Source organism: Rhinoderma darwinii, chromosome 3 (genome assembly GCF_050947455.1).
Source record: "Rhinoderma darwinii isolate aRhiDar2 chromosome 3, aRhiDar2.hap1, whole genome shotgun sequence".
In the NCBI taxonomy this organism is placed as follows: Eukaryota; Metazoa; Chordata; class Amphibia; order Anura; family Rhinodermatidae; genus Rhinoderma; species Rhinoderma darwinii.
In genome coordinates, this window is record NC_134689.1 from 139,751,892 (window position 1) to 139,773,221 (window position 21,330).

The 21,330-nt window shown below is 38.9% G+C and overlaps 1 protein-coding gene across 1 annotated transcript in view; it reads left to right on the forward strand.

The window, feature by feature from the left end:
* Nucleotides 1-21,053, forward strand: part of LRRIQ1 (leucine rich repeats and IQ motif containing 1) — a 191,920-nt gene extending 170,867 nt beyond the window's left edge. Inside the window, exons 23-26 of the mRNA XM_075856801.1 lie at nt 12,648-12,780; nt 13,629-13,689; nt 15,112-15,235; nt 20,842-21,053. Of these exons, the coding sequence (XP_075712916.1) occupies nt 12,648-12,780; nt 13,629-13,689; nt 15,112-15,235; nt 20,842-20,972 (449 nt within the window). The 3' untranslated portion in view covers nt 20,973-21,053. The remainder of the gene's footprint in view (nt 1-12,647; nt 12,781-13,628; nt 13,690-15,111; nt 15,236-20,841) is intronic.
* The last annotated feature ends 277 nt before the right edge of the window (nt 21,054-21,330 follow it).

Here is a 21,330-nt window from a genome sequence, read left to right on the forward strand (position 1 = left end):
AATCTGTGGGGTGACCTGAAGAGGGCTGTACACAGGAGGTGCCCTCACAATATGACTGATTTGGAGCGCTTTTACAAGGAAGAGTGGGCAACAATTGCCAAGTCAAGATGAGCCATGCTGATAGACTTCTACCCAAAAAGACTGAATGCGGTCATAAAGTCAAAGGGTAATTCAACAAAGTATTAGTTTAAGGGTGTGCATATTTATGCAACCACATTATTTTTGTTCTTTATTTTTATTTTTCCACCCTAAAAGGTTTGTTTGTTTTTCAATATAATTGTACAGATTATAAGTAACATTAAAGGTGGAAAATGTTCTGAAATGGTTCATCTTGGACTGATTTTGTAACATGACAAAAACTTGGCATTTTAACGGGTGTGCAGACTTTCAATATCCCCTGTATGTGTCACATCTTACTCCAGCAAACTGTTTATGAAGACGAGCATATGAAATGGCAGTCTTAAAAAAATTCCCACGTTTCATCTGAGCAAGGAGAGAACAAAGGAGAGGTGATAACCTATTTTTTATCGCCACTAGAACATCCTAGTTATTACTATTTTTTCATAAATAGGGGCCTTAGATTGATAGAACATAACATATTCTTATGATTAAAATGTCAAACCTTTCATAAACTTCTATAAAAGTAAATATCCAACAAGCGATGCATTGAATAAATGAATACTAATATTAACCCCTTACCGCACCAGGACACACCGATACGTCCTGTATTGCAGTACTTTAAGGCACCAGGACGTACCGGTGCGTCCTGGCTAAAAACTGTCACCCTGTGAAAGGACAGGGTGACAGAACTGTGCCGTCAACTGTTTATGACAGTTGATCGGCACAGTAAGATGGCAGGGGACCAATCACAGCGGTCCCCGGCCTGCGATTGCTGTGATTGGTCAGTCACAGCAGACTGACCCATCACAGCTCCATGAGAATGTGTATGTGATGGCGCTGGCTCAGAAGCTGAGCCAGCGCCATCACCGCCGGGTATCGGCTGTCCGACACCCCACTGTAACTGCCAGGACCGGAGCTAGACTCCAATCCGGCCGATTAACTCCTTAGATGCAGCGATCAAAGTGATCGCGGCATCTAAGTGGCTTCTAGCCTTTTGGCAACCATGGTGGTTGCCACGGGCGCGGTTGTCAGCTGTTTGTCACAGATGACATCCTGCTCTAACGGCCAGGACTGGAGCTAGGCTCCGATCCGGCCGATTAACCCCTTAGATGCAGGTGGTTAGATCGCACCCTATGGTTGCTAAGAGCAAGGGCTAAGGGCAAACATCGGCACCCGCGAGGGTGCCGATGGTTTCTGTATCAACCGTAGCCTATCAATGGCTTCCTAGTATGGAAGCCTATTGGGCCCCGCCGGGAGGCGAAGCCTAATAGGCTTGCTGTCAGTGAATAGCTGACAGCTCTAATACACTGTACTATGTAGGTAGTGCAGTATATTAGAATAGCGACTAGGGCTTCGTGCCTGTCCCCTAGTGGGACAAAAAAAAAGTTAAAACAAGTTAATAAAAATGTTGGAAAAAAGTATAGAAATTAAGTTTCACGTTAAACACTATAACAGCCTTTTTTCCCATAATAAGTCTTTTATTATAGGAAAAAACGAAAAACATTAAGAAAAAGTACACATATGTGGTATCACCGCGTCCGTAACGACTTGAACTATAAAAAAATATCACCCTATTTTACCCGCACGGTGAACACTGTAAAAAAAAAAAAAAAAAAAAAAACAATTCCAGAAAAGCTGTTTTTTAGTCACTACCCCTCCCAAAACAGAATAAAAATAGGGATCTAAAAGTTACATGTACCCCAAAATTATACCATTAAAAACTACAGCCCGTCACGCAAAAAAAAAAAAGCCCTCCCACAGTTTTTTTGACGGAAAAAGAAAAAAGTTATGGCTCAGAATATGGCGACACAAAAAATTTATAATTTGAAACAAAAGTGATTTTATTGCGCAGACGCTGCAAAGCATAAGAAAAACTATATACATATGGTATCGTCATAATGGTACCGACCCGCAAAATAAAGTAAAATTGTCATTCATTGCGCATGGCGAATGCTGTAAAAAAAAAAAGCATTGGTCACTTTGCTTGGCAAAAAATGAAATAAAAAAAATCGCATGTACCCCAAATTGGTACCAGTGAAAACTACAGATTGTCCCACAGCAAATAAACCCTGACACAGCTTCGGTGGAGAAAAAAGAAAAAAAGTTCTGGCTCTCAGAATATGGCAATATTTTTCAGTTTTCCAAAAGCGGATAAGATTGGGCACCATTTATCAGTGCGACACCGGCCACATATCTATGAATTATTATTTATTTACCCCATTATTATACCCTCTTATTATACCCTGATGTACTCTGCACAGCTTACATATGCCCCCACATCATAAACTGAAATCCCAGAAAAACCCCAAACAAAACTACCACTAAGCAAAATCTGCGCTCCAAAAAAGCCAAATGGCGCTCCCTCTCTTCTGAGCCCTGCAGCGATCCAAAACTGCAGTTTACGTCCATGTATATAGCATCGCCTTACACGGGAGAACCCACTTAACAGGTTGAGGCATTTATCTTCAGTGGCACGAACTGGGCACAACATATTGTGCACTAAAATGGCATATACCTGTGAAAATTTGCAATTTTCACTTTGCACCATCCACTGAGCATTCATTTTTAATAAAAAATAAAAAAAAACTTTTGTGTACAAAATGTTCACTACACCCCTTAAAAAATGCCTTGAGGGGTGCAGTTTCCAAAATGGGGGTCACTACTTGTTTTTTTTTTTTACTATTTGACCCCAGAGCCCTGCCATTGTGGGCGAATGCTGCGAAAATCCCCAAAATATGCCTCACATGTGCCTTTCACTCCTAAGCCCTGTCACATGTCCAGGCAAATGATAAATGCCTTGAGGGGTGTAGTTTACAAAAAAGGGTCACTTCTCAGGGTTTTACACCCTACTCTGATACCTCTCTTCAAATGTGACATGGCGCCCGTACACCAGTCCAGCAAACTCTGCGCTCTAAAAGCCAAATGCCACTCCTTCCATTTTGAGCTCTGCCATGTGCCCAAATAGACGTTTAGGGCAACACATGGGGTATTGCCGTACTCGGGAGAAATTAGGTAACAAATTTTGTGTTGTTTTTTTTCCCATTACCCCTTGTAGAAAAAAAAAATAGGAGGGAAAACTACATATTTTTGGGGAAAAATTATTTTTCATTTTTACTGCCTCATTCTAATACAATCTATGAAACACCTGTGGGATCAAAATTCTCACTACACCCCTACATGATTACCCTGAGGGGTATAGTTTCCAAAATGGAGTCACTTCTCAGGAGTTTCTACTGTACTGGTACGTCAGGGGCTTTGCAAATTCGACTAGGTGCACAAAAAACAATCAACCAAAATCTACATGCCAAGTAGCACTCCTGCCATTCTGAGCCCTGCCGTGTGTCCAAACAGCAGTTTATGACCAGTTATGGGTTATTGCCGTACTCAGGAGAAATCGCTCTACAATTGTTGGGGCGCTTTTTCTCCTTTATTCCTTGTGAAAATGAAAAAAATTCAACATGTTATTGGAAAGAATGTAGATTTTCATTTTCACTGCCTAATTCCAATAAATTCTGCAAAAAAACAGTGGGATCAAAATGCTCATTATGCCGCTAGATAAATTCCACGAGGGGTGTAGTTTCCCAAATGGGGTCACTTTTGCGGGGTTTGCACTATTTTGGCCCCTTAGTGGCTTTGCAAATGTGACATGGCGGCGCAAACCATTCCAGAAAAACTTGAGCTCCAAAATTAAAATGTCTGTCTGTCCTTTCTCCGTCCTGCCGTGTGTCCACACAGCAGTTCATTACCACATATGGGGTATTGCTGTGCTCAGAAGAGTTTACTTTACAAATGTTGGGGTGCTTTTTCTCCTTTATCTATTGTAAAAATGAAAAAATATGAGCTAAAGCTACATTTTATTAGAAAAAATTTAGATTTTCAATTTCAGGGCATAATTCCCATAAATTCTGCAAAACTTGTGTGGGGTCAAAATGCTAACTCTACCCCTAGATAAATTTCTTGAGGGGTGTATTCTCCAAAATGGGTCACTTTTGGGGGGTTTCCACTGTATTAGCACCACAAGACCTCTTCAAACCTGACATGGTGTCTAAAATATATTCTAAAAAAAAAGGAGGCCCCAAAATCCTCCTAGGTGCTCCTTTGCTTCTGAGGCCTGTGCTTCAGTCAAGTAGCACACTAGGGCCACATGTGTGATATTTCTAAAAACTGCAGAATCTGGGCAATAAATATTGAGTTGCATTTCTCTGCTAAAACTTTCTGTGTTAAAGAAAAAAATGTATTACCAATGAATTTTGTCCAAAAAAATAACATTGTAAATTTCCCCTCTACTTTGCTTTAATTCCTGTGAAATGCCTAAAAGGTTAAGAAACTTTCTTAATGCTGTTTTGAATGCTTTGAGGGGTCTAGTTTTATAAATGATGTATGGGGACTTTCTAATATATAAGGCCCTCAAAGCTACTTCAGAAATGAACTGGTCTCTGAAAATATAGCCTTTTGAAATGTTCTTGCAAATGTGAGAAACTGCTGCTAAAGTTCTAAGCCTTGTAACGTCCTAGAAAAATTCAAAACGATGTAAACATAAAGTAGACATATGGGAAATGTTAACTAGTAGCTATTTTATGTGTTATTACTATCTGTCTTACAAGCAAATACATTTAAATATAGAAAAATGCAAATTTTTGCTAATTTTCTCTGAACTTTGCGTTTTTTTCACAAATAAACACTGAATATATCAACCAAATTTTACCACTAACATAAAGTACATTGTCTCACGAGAAAATTTCAGAATCGCTTGGATATATATATAAAAGCATTCCAGAGTTATTACCACATCAAGTGACACATGTCAGATTTGAAAAAAAATGGCTGTGTCCTTAAGGCCAAGACAGGCGGTGTCCTTAAGGGGTTAATATTTTAAATTTTTATTTTGATGCCAAACTTAGAGTCTGTACATATCTACCGACTCCACCCAAAACTGCCCCGACTCTTCAGCCCTGGTGTAAAGATTAACTTATACCACTGTAATAGGTTTGGACACTAACACATTAATTTGATGGCTTCTTCTGACAAGTATGTTTACTCGCTGAAATAATGAACACGTGTAATGCCGGGGTAGGGAGACAGACAGGTGAGCCCTAATCTACCCGCCACTCAGTCCCTGCCTACTTGCAACGGCCCGTCCTAGACGACGGCGTACAACTGGGCGACGGTCCCTACGCTCACTATGTGCACGACAGACAAACAGACAAGGGTACACAGAAGCTAGGGGAACGGGGCAGTTGCCCACGGCAACACCGTGAGCGAGCCGAGTCAAACCAGGAGTGTACGAGGTACCAAACGCAGAACAGGAGAGTAGTGAACGAGCCGAGTCAAACCAGGAGTGTACGAGGTACCAAACGCAGAGCGGGAGAGTAGTGAACGAGCCGAGTTAAACCAGGAGTGTACGAGGTACCAAACGCAGAGCAGGAGAGTAGTCAGTACGCCAGGGTCTATATGGAGCAGAGGACAAAGGTACAAGCAGCAGCAGAGCCAGGAAACCGACAGAATCACAGGCAAAGGAGGAGCAGGAAGTGAAGGTATAAATAGACAGAGGGCGGGAGCTAACTCCGTCTGGCCAGGCTGTGATAGGCTCTCCCACTCCTCAGCCTCCCAGACTGATTGGTAGAAGGAGGGGTCACTCGATCAGACTTAGGAGCAGGTGCAGACTGACTAACCACGGGCGTCGACACAGAAGCTGTGTCTGGCAGATCCTTTACAACACGTGATGGGAAACAACTAGTATTGTGAATATTTGGTTTGTATTTACTGTTTTGCAGCCAATCAGATATCAATATTTACGATATATTCTTATAAGTGAATATACCGTTTCTCTGATATCCAGCTGGACGTAACAGATGTAATATCACTTTAAAATTAAGTTTCCTTATCTATTATTGGCTCGGATCACCCTTCTCACATGTTTCTAAATATGCTGGCTTGTTCCCTTGGAGGTTTTCCTATCTGCAGATTGCCGATATGATATCACTCGTAATTGTCAGTCTGTGTGCAGTCACTGACTCCCTATGTGTCACAATGACAGCATTGCTTTTTCCACTCTTATTGAAATCCAGGGTTAAAAATTCTCTGTAAATTTACTGACCGTGAGGAGGAGAGAAGAAACTTTTTTTATTTGTCAGCAACAAGTCAAAATCGATAAAAATTGCACAGATGTGTAGCAACAATAATTGAGTAGCATTGTAAACCATATTTCTAGTTCCTGAATCTGACTTCACATCACTGACCATTCTTGATGAAGAAAAGCTCTATATGGGAAATTCCATATAAAACCAAGAGTGAAATTAATTTGTAGGGGTTGACAACTGTGAAGTGCTCAGCAACTGGTTTATGGTTTATGGCTTGTTGTTGCATATCTTTTAACCCCTTAATACCGAAGGTATTTTAAACCTTAATGACTGAGTCATTTTTTAAGTTTTTCCATCGTCGCATTCAAAGAGCTTTTTTTTGTGCAGGACAAGTTGTATTTTTTAATAGCACAATTTTGGGGTACATATCATTTATTGATTGACTTTTTGGTGCGGTAGAGTAAAAAAAAAAAAGGAAATTTCACCATTATTTTTTTGCGTCTTAAATTTACGCCGTATTCAGCGGGTTCTTACGATTACGGCGATACCATATTTATATAGGTTTTTTTTATGTTTTACTAGTTTTACACAGCAAAAACAATTTTTTTTTTCAAAATGATTTGTTTTTGTGTCTCCTTATTTAAGGAGCCATAACTTTTTTTATTTTTCCGCCGATGCAACTGTATGAGGGCTTTTTTTTTTTTTGCGAGACGACTTGTAGTTTTTATTGTTACAATTTTGGAGTACATGTGACTTTTGATCTCTTTTTATCAAATCTTTTTGAGGGCAGGATGACCTGAATTTTTTTTTTATTACGGCGTTCACCGTGTGGGTTAAATAATGTAATTGGTTTATAGTTGGGTTCGTTACGGGCGATACCAAATATGTGTAATTATTTACTTTTTTTCATAAAGTATTTTGGAAGGGGAAAAAGTGGGTTTTTAATTTTTTTTTATTTGGGACTTTTTGTTTATTTCAAATTTTATTAAACCTTTTTAACATGGCCTAACATGCAATCACTAGAGGCCTTTGTTAGGCCCCCTGACTGCCATAGAAACCATTGACACCACGCGATTGCATTGCGGGATGCCAGTGGGGTGAGAAAGGGAGCCTCCTCCCTCCAAAACCATTTAGTTGCAGCGCTCGTTATTGAGCGCCGCATCTGAAAGGTTAAATATGATCGCAGACTCCTGCTAGTGGTCTCCGATCGTTGCCCCGAAGCCCTAGGCTGTTAGCAACAGCCTGAGTTTCAGGAGCTTCCCGCCCGATGCGGGAAGAGCTCTTTTGAAGTACCGCCGTGAAAACGCGGCACTTCAGAAGAACTACCCTGAACGGCCGCCGCAAAAAGGCTATACAGCGGTCGTTGAGGGTTTAAAGGCAAGTGGGAAATGTTCCCATAGAGGGGAAGGACAGAGCTTCCATGGGAAATCTGTATCCTACTCCCCTCTTTGTGGTCTATCTTGCCACCGCATCATTACAGGTGAATGTAGTGGCTGGCATTACATTGATGTACCATCTGGAAAGCACCAAACTAGTGTCCCAAGACCATTCAGAAGCCGGTTATTGTTTTGTGTGAATCTGGAATATTGAAATGAGATTCCTAATGTATGGTATTGATTATCCATAACTGGAATGCAGTCACATTTAGTGAACTTTTCCATATAGCGAATTCCTGCCAACTCTATTCATATCCTTCTTGTATGTAATTGAAGAATGTCTGGTGTGCATAATAATGGCTTATATTGTTTATTAATTTTTGGTTTTATGAATGTTATTTGTTTCATAATCCAACTATAATTGAGGTTAAGAAACCCCACCTTAAAAAAAAATAGATTTAATCTGCTGTTTATGGAGTAAAGGGTTGATTTTTCTCTGTGTCTGCAGCATTGACATAATGGGAATGTTGTGGTTGACATGGATTGTCTGACCGTTGGGTCCCCACCAATTGCTTGTATGAGGGGGCCATGGCTTCTGTCCAGGCGGTGTGCTGAGAAAATGCCAAACGGGCCACGGTACCTTTGATCTCGTGATTGACTTCAGTTCCTATGGTCCCGACGGACCCTGCACGATTAGCCAGTGAATGCATATGGTAGCAATATACTGTCACTTGCTACATCTAAAATACGCCTTTAACTTTTCACATATAATAGCTCTAGAATATTATTGTATTTAGCTGAACGCATCAATTTTTCCATATTGACGTACTACTATACACGCATTCCGTACTTTTTAATATGCAGAGTGCTCCATCAGATGCCATATAATAGCTACAGTTAGGTCCAGAATTATTTGGATAGTGACACAATCTTCATGATTTGGGCTCTGCATGCCACCACATTGGATTTCAAATAACACAACCGAGATGCAATTTTCAGGTTTAATTCAAGGGGTTGAACAAAAATATCCTGTGAAACGTTTATGAATCGCAAACATTTTTCTACACAGCCTCCTCATTTCAGGGGCTCAAAAGTAATCGGATAAGTTAACATTACCCTAAATAAAATGTTTTTTTTAATACCTTGTAGAGAATACTTTGCAGGCAATGACTGGCTAAAGTCTGGAACCCATGGACATCACCAAACGCTGGGTTTCCTCATTTGTGATGCTTTGCCGGGCCTTTACTGAAGCTGTCTTCAGTTGTTGCTTCTTTGTGGGTCTTTCTGCCTTAAGTTTTGTCTTAAGCAAGTGAAATGCATGCTCGATCGGGTGGAGATCTGGTGATTGACTTGGCCATTGCAGAATATTTCACTTCTTTGCCATAAAAAAATCATGGGTTGCTTTCGCAGTATGTTTTGGGTCGTTGTCCATCTGTACTGTGAAGCGACATCCAATCAAAGTTGCTGCATTTGGTTGAATCTGAGCAGAAAGTATATCCCTGAACACTTCAGAATTCATCCGGCTGCTTCTCTCTTCAGTTACATCATCAATAAAAACTAGTGACCCAGTGCCTTTGGCAGCCATGCATGCCCATGCCATCACACTGCCTCGACCATGCTTTACAGAGAATGTGGTGTGCTTTGGATCATGAGCCGTTCCAAGTCTTCTCCATACTTCCTCCCATCATTCTGGTACAGGTTGACTTTAGTTTTATCTGTCCGAAGAATGCTGTTCCAGAACTGGGCTGGCTTCTTTACATGTTGTTTGGCAAGGCCTAATCTGGCCTTTCTATTTTTGAGGCGGATTGATGGTTTGCACCTTGTGGTGAACCGTCTGTATTTGCTCTCATGAAGTCTTCTCTTTATGGTAGACTTAGATACTGATACACCTTCTTCCAGGAGTGTTCTTCACTTGGGTAGATGTTGTGGAGGGATTTTTCTTCACCATGGAAAGAATTCTGCGATCACTGTTGTGTTCCGTGGACGTCCAGGCCTTTTGAAATTCATGAGATCTTTTGTTTTTTTATCAAGAATGTACCAAACTCCTTTCATTTGTGCTATCTCTCTGATGGATTTTTTGATTTTTTTCAGCCTAATGATGGTCTGTTTTACTTGCATTGAGAGCGCCTTTGACCTCATGTTGTGGGTTCACCGCAACAGCTTCCAAATGCAAATGCCACACCTGGAATCAACTACAGACCTTTTACCTGCCTAATTGATGATGGATTAACGAGGGAATAGCCCATGCAGCCCATTAAATAGCTTTTGAGATAATTGTCCAATTACCTTTGGTCCCTTGAAAAAGAGGTAGCTACATATTAATGAGCTGTAATTCCTGAACCCTTCCTCAAATTAGGACGTGAATACCCTCAAATTAAAGCGGAGAGTCTGCACTTTAAGCCCATATTGATTATATAACTGTATCCAATATGTTTTGGTAAACAGCTAAAAGGACAAAACTTATATCACTTTCCAAATAATTCTGGACCTAACTGTATATTCTTCCCATAGAAGGCAATGATGCCAGAAAATAACAGATCCATAATAGTATCATTCTTCTACATGTTTATGATATCTATATTATGTTTTTGTATTTGCAACATGGTAGAAAATAGTGACAATACAGATAAAAATAGGGGATGAAGAACACTGAATTGCAAATACAGATCTAAATCGGCCAATTTGATCCACATTTCATTCGAGTATTTCTCTCCATATTTAATTACACAAGCGTTAGCAAGGCCCTCCACTTCTTTAGGATATTCATTTTGTTATTTCTCTCATGTTTTTATTTTGTCTTGAATATTATTGAAGGGATTGTGTACATGGCATTTTTCTTGTATGTCTTCTATAAAGTTTTATAGTAGATTTATGATACCAAACAAAATATTTGTATTTGTAGTAAGAAATGATATAAAATTATCTGAAACATCTGTATATTACTGATGGCTTTCTCAAAGTGAAACATTGATTATAAGATCTTTTTCCCTCTGGAATATTAATGCTGAAACATTTGTTTATAATATTTTACATTATATCATCCCCTGAGACCCTGGTATTAGAGAATTTTACCATGCAATATTACTGGCTGCTTGTATGGTTTTTTTATGCAAGTATACAGTTTCCATCTCACCAATATTTCTGGGAGCAATCTAGGAGATTGGCATTGGGTTATAACACACACACAAGATATCCATCTGTCTGTTTTTCTTTATCTGCCGATTGATCAATAAACAATAGCTTATTTTTTGCACTGGATAAAAGATTTTGTCATGGCAGCTGGTTTTGAGTAGCTACTTGCCCACAGGACAAATGCATTTATAAATCTTGGGAAGCTGTTTCTCCATCTTACTGGAGTTTGTTTTTCCGACTCTGCCTTTCAAATAACTTGATTCAAATCTTACCGTTTGTTTACTGTAATTGCTACCCAAATACTGTTTTTTTCCTATGTTGGTTTCTATTTCTGATATTTCAGTGTTCACCTTTCAGTCTCTACTCAATTGCTAATGCTTCTAACTTGAATACTGAGGCTACAGTATACAGTGGCTTTTAAATTATTTTTCCCAAGGCAGCGTAAATATATAGATGAGAAATGTTAAAAATAATATATTTCTACATAGTATGTGGCATTATTATAAAGTATAAATAATAATATATATTGAAATAGAAAAACAATGTGCACTTATAGCGTAGGTAATAGAGGGCAGTTAATATATTTTAAAAGGCAAATTTTGAGAAAACTTTTATAAGATTAGAGACTCCGAGGCTCAGAAAAAGATTACAATAGCATCGGACATCGAGGCTAACAATGCCGTTTTGTGGGATAGTTTCATTGGATAAAATGGCAGGAACACGAATGCCATATTTAACAAACCCTCCGACACTCTGTGTAACTAAATGGGGCGCTAGTAATTTAGAAAGATTTTCTTCCACTCTCCTGTTCATAAAAATTGTGGTGAACTATTCCAGGTAAACCCATTTTCTTAAATAGACATGCATTGTTCTAAGGAAATATGGTGCATAAAACACTGTATTTACGTACTGCAAATAAAAAAGATGTTCAAAATGTGCACCAATTTATGTTCATTATTTACCAACGATTACCAGCAGCTCAAATGGTTTTGGCAATATTGTGGCACATGGGTAATCAAATGCTGCCAATTAAGTGTATATATGACACACTGGTGCAGCTAGACCTCTATAAGTGTTCTGTTCAAGTTGAGAGGCATCCATGGAGTGGTGACCGATTTACTAAATCCTTGTTGCAGATGCTGCCATTTTCCCGCAGCATTTCAATAGAAAGTCAAATGTTATGCAGGACTCTTTTGACATGGGACTGTAATTGTGAGTGAAAAAGTAAGGTTATCCTTATTTCATTGCAGTGACAGAGGTCTGCTGATATAGATTTTTTGGGCTACTTTAATTTCCTCTGTAAAACAGTAGCTTATATAGCTAGAAAGTATGTCAATTGCTTGAGCTGGTTTATTTTTTTTAACAGAAGGGGATAAATTATTCATTTATGAAAGGGGAATTCAAGCAAAATTGAAGTTTCCAATAGTATTTTTTGTATTCGGAAGTTCTGGCTGTGATTGAATGGCCATGGCAGATGCTGCAAGGAATGGGTGGCCCTGCCGGATACCAAACACCTGGCTGTGTCACCTGCATTAACAGTAAATGGCTTATGATAACAACGGTTTTAGACACATGTGGCCCACGATCCTCAAACTTTGTATTTTAACTTTGCGTTAGGCCCCATGCACATGACCGTAAAAAATCTCCGTAATTGCGGACCTTAATACGGTACGCAATTACGGACCCGTTCGGTTCTATTGGTCACGGACACCATTCCGTATCTTCCCATACTTTGTACGGGAGCACGGCCCGAAAATGCAGCCATCGGCGGCCGGCCATGCCCGCAATCACGGGCCATGATTACGGGCACGGCCGTGTTTATGAGGCCTAAGTGTACTATGGACACACGTTTTTCTTCCTGACAGTGTTGTTGTTTTTTTTGTTGTTGTTTTTTTAACTATGTATTTAATATATTATATTAAATACAACTTTTTCTTAGGTAAAGAAGAGGAATTATACAATTTAAAGGAACTTCCTTCAGAAACATTAGCAAGAAGCAGAGAACTTACATATCAGTGGCTTCATACACAATGTGGAGATATAAATACAACTAGTTCTGCAGTATCCAAATGGTAAATAACTTCCTACTGTACGACTGAAGTGATGAAAATAGTACAGAATATAATGTAAGATACAATTTAGTTGCTTGATGTATTTGTCATCAGGCCAGTCTTCTCTTAGAGACACAAACAAAATTACATTTGTGGGTTATATAAAGGAGTTTGAATATTGTCCAACATTATAAGACATTTGACAATTTTAGGGCATTCAGTCTATTGAGCAAACACTGCATTAAAAAAAACAAAAACTAAAATTGATTTATAACATATCATATTTCAATAAAATAGAGAGCGAGAGAGAAAGAATTCAAGCTCTGTTCACACCAACACTCTTTAGGCATACTTCCTATACTTCGAGTCTATGGATACTCTTCGTGTATATGCCAAACATACACACCAAATGAAGTGTGAACATGGCCTCTTCTGTAGAAAAGATGAAACACAAAGAATAGTCAACAATGTAGAAATCAAGCTGATTTTCCTTGTGCAGCTTACCAATGGACTCTAGTACTGTGAAGTCCGTGTACAATCACACTACAACGCTTAAAAATGCAACATTGAATAATTACAATGGTTTAATGAACTATTTAAAAAAACCATATTGGTTTATTTTATGTACTACTCCCTGTAGCCATGTACTCCATGTGTAAACAGCTTGGATGGTTTATCCAAGCTACCACAAACCGCGTGCAGGCCACAAGTCTACATAGCCGTCACTCACACAACCATTCAAATTGGCAAGAAATGTAAATATAGAAAGTGTTTTCTACAATTTATTATCTAAAATGAGATCCTGTGTCTATCTACGCGATAATAAAAAGAATATATAGTTTGTATAATTTTAAGTTATTTTATTGCAGTAAGCGTCTCTTGCCTGAATTAAACCATGACGTTCTGAATGGAGGACGTGTCCAGCTTGTGGTAAGATATTATCCCATATTTTTCCCTTAGGGATTATTATCTGATTCTAAATCAACCGCTAAATATTCTGAATAAATACTCTGAATACATTTACATACAGTAAATAGCCATGTGTTTAACACACCACAGAACTGTTTATGATCGTACTAAATGTGGATGGCAATATATCTGTAATTGCATCAAGGTGTTTGTTAATATGCTGCGTAGATTACTGGTGACGCTGGCATGGTTTACATCATAAGTTACAATTTACATGCTGATTATTCATGCCTCCCTTATTATTGTTACATATTACATTCTGTTTTGGCTCAAAGTTTTATTATTATTTCAGTTTTTGTTTCCTACATCTTTGATAATGTCATACATGTTTGAGTAAAAACATATACTAGAAAAGGTAAAATCTGTTGACCGCGTTCATGTTTATGGGCATGTATTAGCAGCTGGTCGAGAGCAGTTACCCTTTTTTTATGTCCCTGGAAGAGAGCAGCGGACTTCACACATTAAAAACTAATGCAGTCAATATTACCTACAGCAACCAATCAAATCACTTCTCTCATTTTCAAACCTGTTCTGGAAAAATAAAAGGTAGAATCTGATTGGTTGCAATGGGCAACACTGACACCTTTTGAGATTTTTCTGCATTAGGCCCGGTGTCTCCTACTGAAGCCAACATGGGCAGTAACTGTGATATTGTTGTCTTAAAATTAACTTACTGGCTTTAAAAGTAGTGGTTGATTTGGAAATGTCAATGGTGGTACTCCCGTATCAGAGAATTTATTTTTAATACACAAATTCTCAACAAGACGCTTGAGGTAGTTAACTGTAACACCATAAAATGCATTGTCAGGCTTATAAAGCCTTCGAGAAGAGTTTGTAATCTTGTAAGAGTGACTAGACTGGTATTTTCTCTTGAATTGGGCAAAGCTGCATTTCTTTGCGCAGCCTGTGGACACGAGTGGCACGGTTTCTAGAAGAAAGCAGACATGTTTTTCTAATCACATACAATCTTTTTATATCTCCCAGCATTCCTTGCTGGTCCAGAATCTGCACAGAGCTTTCTCTGGTAATTTGCATTCTAGAAAGTGTATTCTTAACACCAGACACTGCTGTTAGGAATGTGTCTGTCAGCAAGTATGTTGACTGTTACCAATAGTGACAGCTCTGGATTATAATACAAGCTTTGACGCATGTCCAGAGCAAGATAAATAATGTAAGGTATTTACAAAGTTACTCAACTCTTTATGTAAAATCTATATATAACCGTAAAATTCAGTTCAAAGGTGAACATGCTCATAGGAGTTAATAAGACTATGAATGAAATGATCTGTTTTCTAAGAACTCTTATCACAGCACATGTCTTGTTATTGGTATGATGTATATACTTGGCATAGTAAGCACTGCCTGTTTTGTCACAACTTTCAGACTAATGGTCCTTTAAGCAAAGAAGCTGATGATTTAGACCTGTTGTCTGTGAAATCTGGCAGTACATTGTCTCAGAACAGAGAAGAAATAGTGAAAACTCAAAGAAGTTCTGGGACATCTTCTAGTAAGTAATAGATTTAGATGGTAATAATTTGGAAATCTTATCACATCATATTTAACCCCTTAGTGGCCAGCCTATTTTAGGCCCTAATGACCAAGCTATTTTTTTTTGGGTCGCATTCAAAGAGCTATAACTTTTTTATTTTTCCATCGACATAGCTGTATGAGGACTTGTTTTTTTGTGGGATTACTTGTACTTTTTAATGGCGCCATTTTGGGGTATATATAATTTTTTTATTAACTTTTATTAACTTTTTTTGGGGGGAATAGAAAAAAATATGAAATTCCGACATTGTTCTATGCGTTTTAAAATCACGCCGTTCACTGTGCAGCATAAATAAAATGTTACCTTTTATTCTATGGATCGGTACGATTACGACGATACCACATATGTAGAGGTTTTTTATGTTTTACGACTTTTGCACAATAAACTAAAATTATTTGTTTTTGTATCGTCGCTTTCCAAGAGCCGTAATTTTTGTATTTTCCATAAATGTAGTGATATGAGGGCTTATTTTTTGCGGGAGGAGACGTAGTTATGATTGGTACTGTTTTGGGGTGCATGGGACTTATTGATTAACTTTCATTATGACTTTTTTGGAGGGCGATGGAAAAAAATAGCAATTTTGCCATTGTTTTTTGCGGTTTTGTTACGGTGTTCACCTTGCGGTTTAACATATTAACATATTAACTTTATTGTTTGGGTCATTATGGTCGCAGCAATACTACATATGTGTACTTTTATTTATTTTATACACTTTTACTAAATAAAACCACTTTTTATGGGAAAATTTTTTATTTATTTTTGTACTGTAATTTTTAGTAATAATAATTTTTATTTTATATTTATTACTTATTTATTTAGTCCCACTAGGGGACTTTACTATGCGATCTTTAGATCACTGCTATAATGCTTTGGTATACTTAATATACAAAGGCATTATTGCCTGTCAGTGTAAATCTGACAGGCAATCCATTAGGACATACCTCCGGCACGTCCTAATAGGTATATACCCAGGGCAGACCTGGGGGCTTTTATCAGGCCCCCGGCTGGCATGGCATCTCATCGGAGGCCTGCAATTGCATTTGTGGGCCGCCGATGGGTGACAGAGGGAGCTCCCACCGGCTGTAAACAAGTTAAATGCCGCGGTCGCTATCGACCACAGCTTTTAACGGGTTAAATGGCTGCGATCGAAGTAAACTTCGATCGCGGCCGTTGGAGCAGGAGCCCAGCTGTCATCAGATAGCCGAGCCCCAGCTTCAGCCTGCACGGGACACCCGTGCAGGGCTTAGACTGGTCTGCCGTGAAAAGGCGACGGCCTAGCCTAAGGCCCCTTAGTGACTGCCATGAAAAGGCGTGTTGGTGGTTGCTAAAGGGTTAAAGAGGACCTATCTGCTCCCCGATATCTCTGCTTCAGTAAATACTTGCATCCCTTATAAAATAACAGTGGTTTTAGGAGTTAAAAAAAATGAGGCCAGAAAAAGCTGCATTACTTACCTGGCAGATCCCCCGGTGTTCCAGCGCAGCCGCTCCAGTCTTTTTCGATGCGGTTTGTTTACATGGCTGCATCAATGATGTGCCCATATAGCCACGTGATCGCTGCATCAAATCACTGGCTTCAGTGGGTATGATGCTGGTAATTTGGGTCATCAGGCCTTTTTAACTTCTAACCTACAGACTTGAAGAGGGGTAACCAGGTTGGGCAATGTTTTGTGCCGGTTTGTTCCTAAAATTTGAGCCATATTCTCTTCAGTACTCTTCCAGCAGTATCATTTTGCAGCCACATTTAACCGAAATCTCTGCAAGAATATGTGGGAACTTGTGGTTCATATAGATATATTCAATAAAATATGTATTAAAAAAACTGTATCTCACTTAAGAATGATAAAGGTCTCTTCTTTATTAACCCCTTCCCGCCCAATCACGTACAGTTACGTCGTCAGCACTAATCTGTTAGCGCCTTCTCACGTAACTGTACGTGATGGTGACGGAGCGAGCTCAGAGACTGACTACGCGCCATCACCAGCGGGTGTCATCTGTATATTACAACTGACATCCCGCTGTAACGGCCAGGACCGGAGCTATGCTCCAATCCTTGCCGATTAACCCCTTAGATGCAGCGGTCAAGCGATCGCTGCATCTAGGTGGTTTCCAGCTTGTCGGCATCCCTGCGCCTCTGTCGCCGGGATGCTGGTGGTTGCTATTGCAACCGGAGGCCTAGCAATGGCCTCTGGTCTGCCAAGCACGGAAGCCTTTTAGAATAATAAGAATAAAAAGTGATCAAAATGTTGCATGTACCCCAAAATTGTTCCAATAAAAACTACAGCCCGTCCCGCTAAAAACAAGCCCTCCCACAGCTTTTTTGATGTATGGCTCTCAGAATATGGTGGTAAGTGATTTAAAAAGTGATTTTATTGTTCAAACGCTGTAAAATATAAAAAAAACTATATACATATGGTATCGCCGTAATCATATCGACCCGCAGACTAAAGTAAAGATGTCATTTATAGCACATGGTGGACTTAGTAGAAAAAAAAGAATAAAAAAACATTGTCAGTATTGCTTGTTTTTGGTCACCTTGCTTGCCAAAAAATGGAACAAAAAGGGATAAAAAAAATTGCATGTACCCCAAAATGGTGCCAATGAAAACCACAGATTGTCCTGCAATAATAAGCACTCACACGGCTCCAGTGGAGAAAAAATAACAAAGTTCTGGCTCTCAGACTATGGCGACACAAATTCTGCAGAGCGTTCTAAAAGTGGATAAGATTGTGCACCATGTGACACTGGCCACATATAGCGAATTATTTATTTACTGCATTATTATACCCTCTATTTATACCCTGATGTACTCCGCACAGCTTACATATGCGGCTACATTATAAACTGAAATACCAGCAAAACCCCAAACAGGAAACTGCCAAGCTAAATCTGTGCTCCAAAAGCCAAACGGCGCTCCTTCCCTTCTGAACCCTACAGTGTGCCCAAACAGCAGTTTACATCCACATATATGGCATCACCATACCCGAGAGAACCCGCTTAACAAATTATGAGATATTTGTCTGCAATGGCACAAATTGGGCACCACATATTGGGCACTAAAATGGCATATCCGTGGAAAATTGTAATTTTCACTTTGCACTTTGAGCGTTCATTTCTAATAAATAAAAAACCCTGTGGGGTCAAAATGCTCACTGCACCCCTTTGCCTTGAGGGGTGCAGTTTACAAAATAGAGGTCACTACTTCGGGGTTTATTTTATTATTTGACCTCCGAGCCCTGCAATTGTGGGCCAACGCTGGGAAAATCACCAAAATAGACCTCAAATGCGCATTGTGCTCTTTCACTCCTAAGCCCTGTCGTATGTCCATGCAAATGATAAATGCCTTGAGGGGTGTCGTTTTCAAAATGGGGTCACTTCTCAGTGGTTTCTAATGTACTCCCGAGGCTCTGCAAATGCGACATGGTGCCCGTACACCAATCCAGAAAAATCTGCGCTCTAAAAGCCAAAATGGCGCTCCTTCTATTTTGCGTTCTGCCATGTGCCCAAACAGCAGTTTAGGGCCACACAGGGGGTATTGTCATACTCTGGAGAAATTTAGTAACAAATTGTGTGGTGTTTTTTCTCCTATTAGCCCTCGCGAAAATAGAAAATTTGAAGCTAAAACTTCATATTTTTGTAGAAAATTCAATTTTTAATTTTCACTGACTAATTCTAATAAAATCTATGAAACACCTGTGGAATAAAAATGCTCACTACACCCCTAGATGAATTCCCCGAGAGGTGTAGTTTCCAAAATGGAGTCACTTCTCAGGGGTTTCTACTGTAATGGTACCTAAGGGGCTCTGCAAATGCGACATGGCAACTAAAAACCAATCAAGCAAAGTCTGCATGCAAAGTAGCGCTCCTGCCTTTCTAAGCCCTGCCGTGTGTCCAAACAGAAGTTTATGACCACGGGTATTGCCATACTCTGGACAAATTGCTTTACAAATGTTGGGGTGCTTTTTCTCCTTTATTCCTTGTAAAAATTCTATGTTTAAAAAAAAAAAAGTAGATTTTCATCCTCACAGACTAATTCCAATAGATTTAGCAAACAAACTGTGTGGTCAAAATGCTAATTATACCCTTAGAAAAATTCATTGAGGGGTGTCGTTTCCAAAATGGGGTCACTTTTGGGGGGTTTCCACTATTTTGGTCCCTCCAGGGAGTTGCAAATGGGACAAGACACCGAAAACCATTCCAGCAAAATCTGCGCTCCAAAATCCAAATAGCGCTCCTTCCATTCTGAGCTCTGCAAGGGTCTAAACAGCAGTTTATGACCACATATGGCATATTGCCATAATCGGGAGAAATTGCTTTTTCTCCTTTATTCCTTGTAAAAATTAGAACATTCTATGTTTTTTTATAAAATAAGATTTCCATCCTCACAAACTAATTCCAATAAATTCAGCAAAAAACCTGTGGGGTCAAATTGCTAACTATAGCCCTAGATACATTCCTTGAGGGGTGTCATTTCCAAAATTGGGTCACTTTTGGGGGGTCTCCACTGTTTTGGCACCACAAGACCTCCTCAAACCTGACATGGTGCCTAAAATATATTCTAAAAAAAAAGAAGGCCCCAAAATCCTCTAGGTGCTCCTTTTGCTTCTGAGGACTGTGTTTCAGTCCAATAGCACACTAGGGCCACGTGTGGGATATTTATAAAAAATGCAGACTCTGGCCAATAAATATTAAGTTGTGTTTCTCTGGTACCTATCCCCCCAATATATATATAGTGATTATTACTTCGTTATTCCTTTCTTTCTGAATTAATCTTTTCAGTTGTTTTATGTTACCTCGCTCTGACCTGATAAAATCTACAGCAGTTAATGTAGATAAGAGTCAGCCTCTTTACTTCTTGATTTATAGACGGTACCAAACAGGTTTGCCACAGAAACAACTTTCACTAACTACTGATGAGCAGGCACATGACTATCATCCTGTTATAATGAAGAAGGTCGCAGCTCAGCCTCCTGACTTATAACTGTATGACAGTTATGTGTATGCTCATCAGTAGTTAGTAGCATCTTTCTGTATCCCCTCTGTAGAGGACCTGTTTGGTACAGTCCATAAATCAGGAAGTGAAGAGGCTGACTTATCTAAATTAGCTGCTGTAGATTTTAGAATTTAGATAGAAAGGAATAACTAAATAGCGTAATACTCGCTGAGAATATATATTAGGAGATAGGCATCTAATGATAGGAAAAAACAAACTGGAGTGCTTCTTTAAGTATCTTCCACCTTACAATCTTCTTCTTCGAAAAATATGAGAAAATTGGGTTGCGTAGTTGATTAAGCAATTCTTATTCATGAGGCATGAAAAGTTCTTACAGGGTCTGACATATAAAATGTTTCTTCTACACTGCTGTCAATAGATACCTACATTCCATTTCGCAAATATCTCTTAGTTCATTTGGCTATATATTTAAACAGTTTTGCCTGGATTAGTGCCATCATCTGGAAGTTATTGCTGTTAGTGATTTTTTTGTCGAGATACCAATGCCAAGGTTTTTTCTCTTTATTCGAATGTGTTTAATATATTTACATTTTTTATTATTATTATTCTTTAGACAGAAATGTATTTGCACCAGTGAAAACGAATTCTGGACCTCAGCGGAAGGAACGCATCTCATTTAGAGACAATCCAGTTCAATTCAGTGGTGGTTGGGGAGGAGGAAAAAAGAAAGGCAAAAGCAGCTAAATATTTTTTTCAAGACGCCCAGATTACCAGTCTGTCTATCCTTGTTCATGTATGTGCAATAAAAGAAACTTATGAAACCTACTTTAGTGGTCTTAGGAAAATAACGGCTTTGTTACATTATGTAAATGTTTGTTATGATAATTATACAACATATGCAGCATTATTTTGTATGATATCTATGTGTGCATATACATTACTGTGCAAAAGTTTTAGGCAGTTGTGGAAAAATGCTGCAAATTAAGAATATTTTCAAAAATAGAAGTGTTTAATAGTCTTGTTTTATCAATTAACAAAATACAAAGTTATTGAACAGAAGAGAAATCAAAATCAAATCAATATTTGATGTGACCACCCTTTG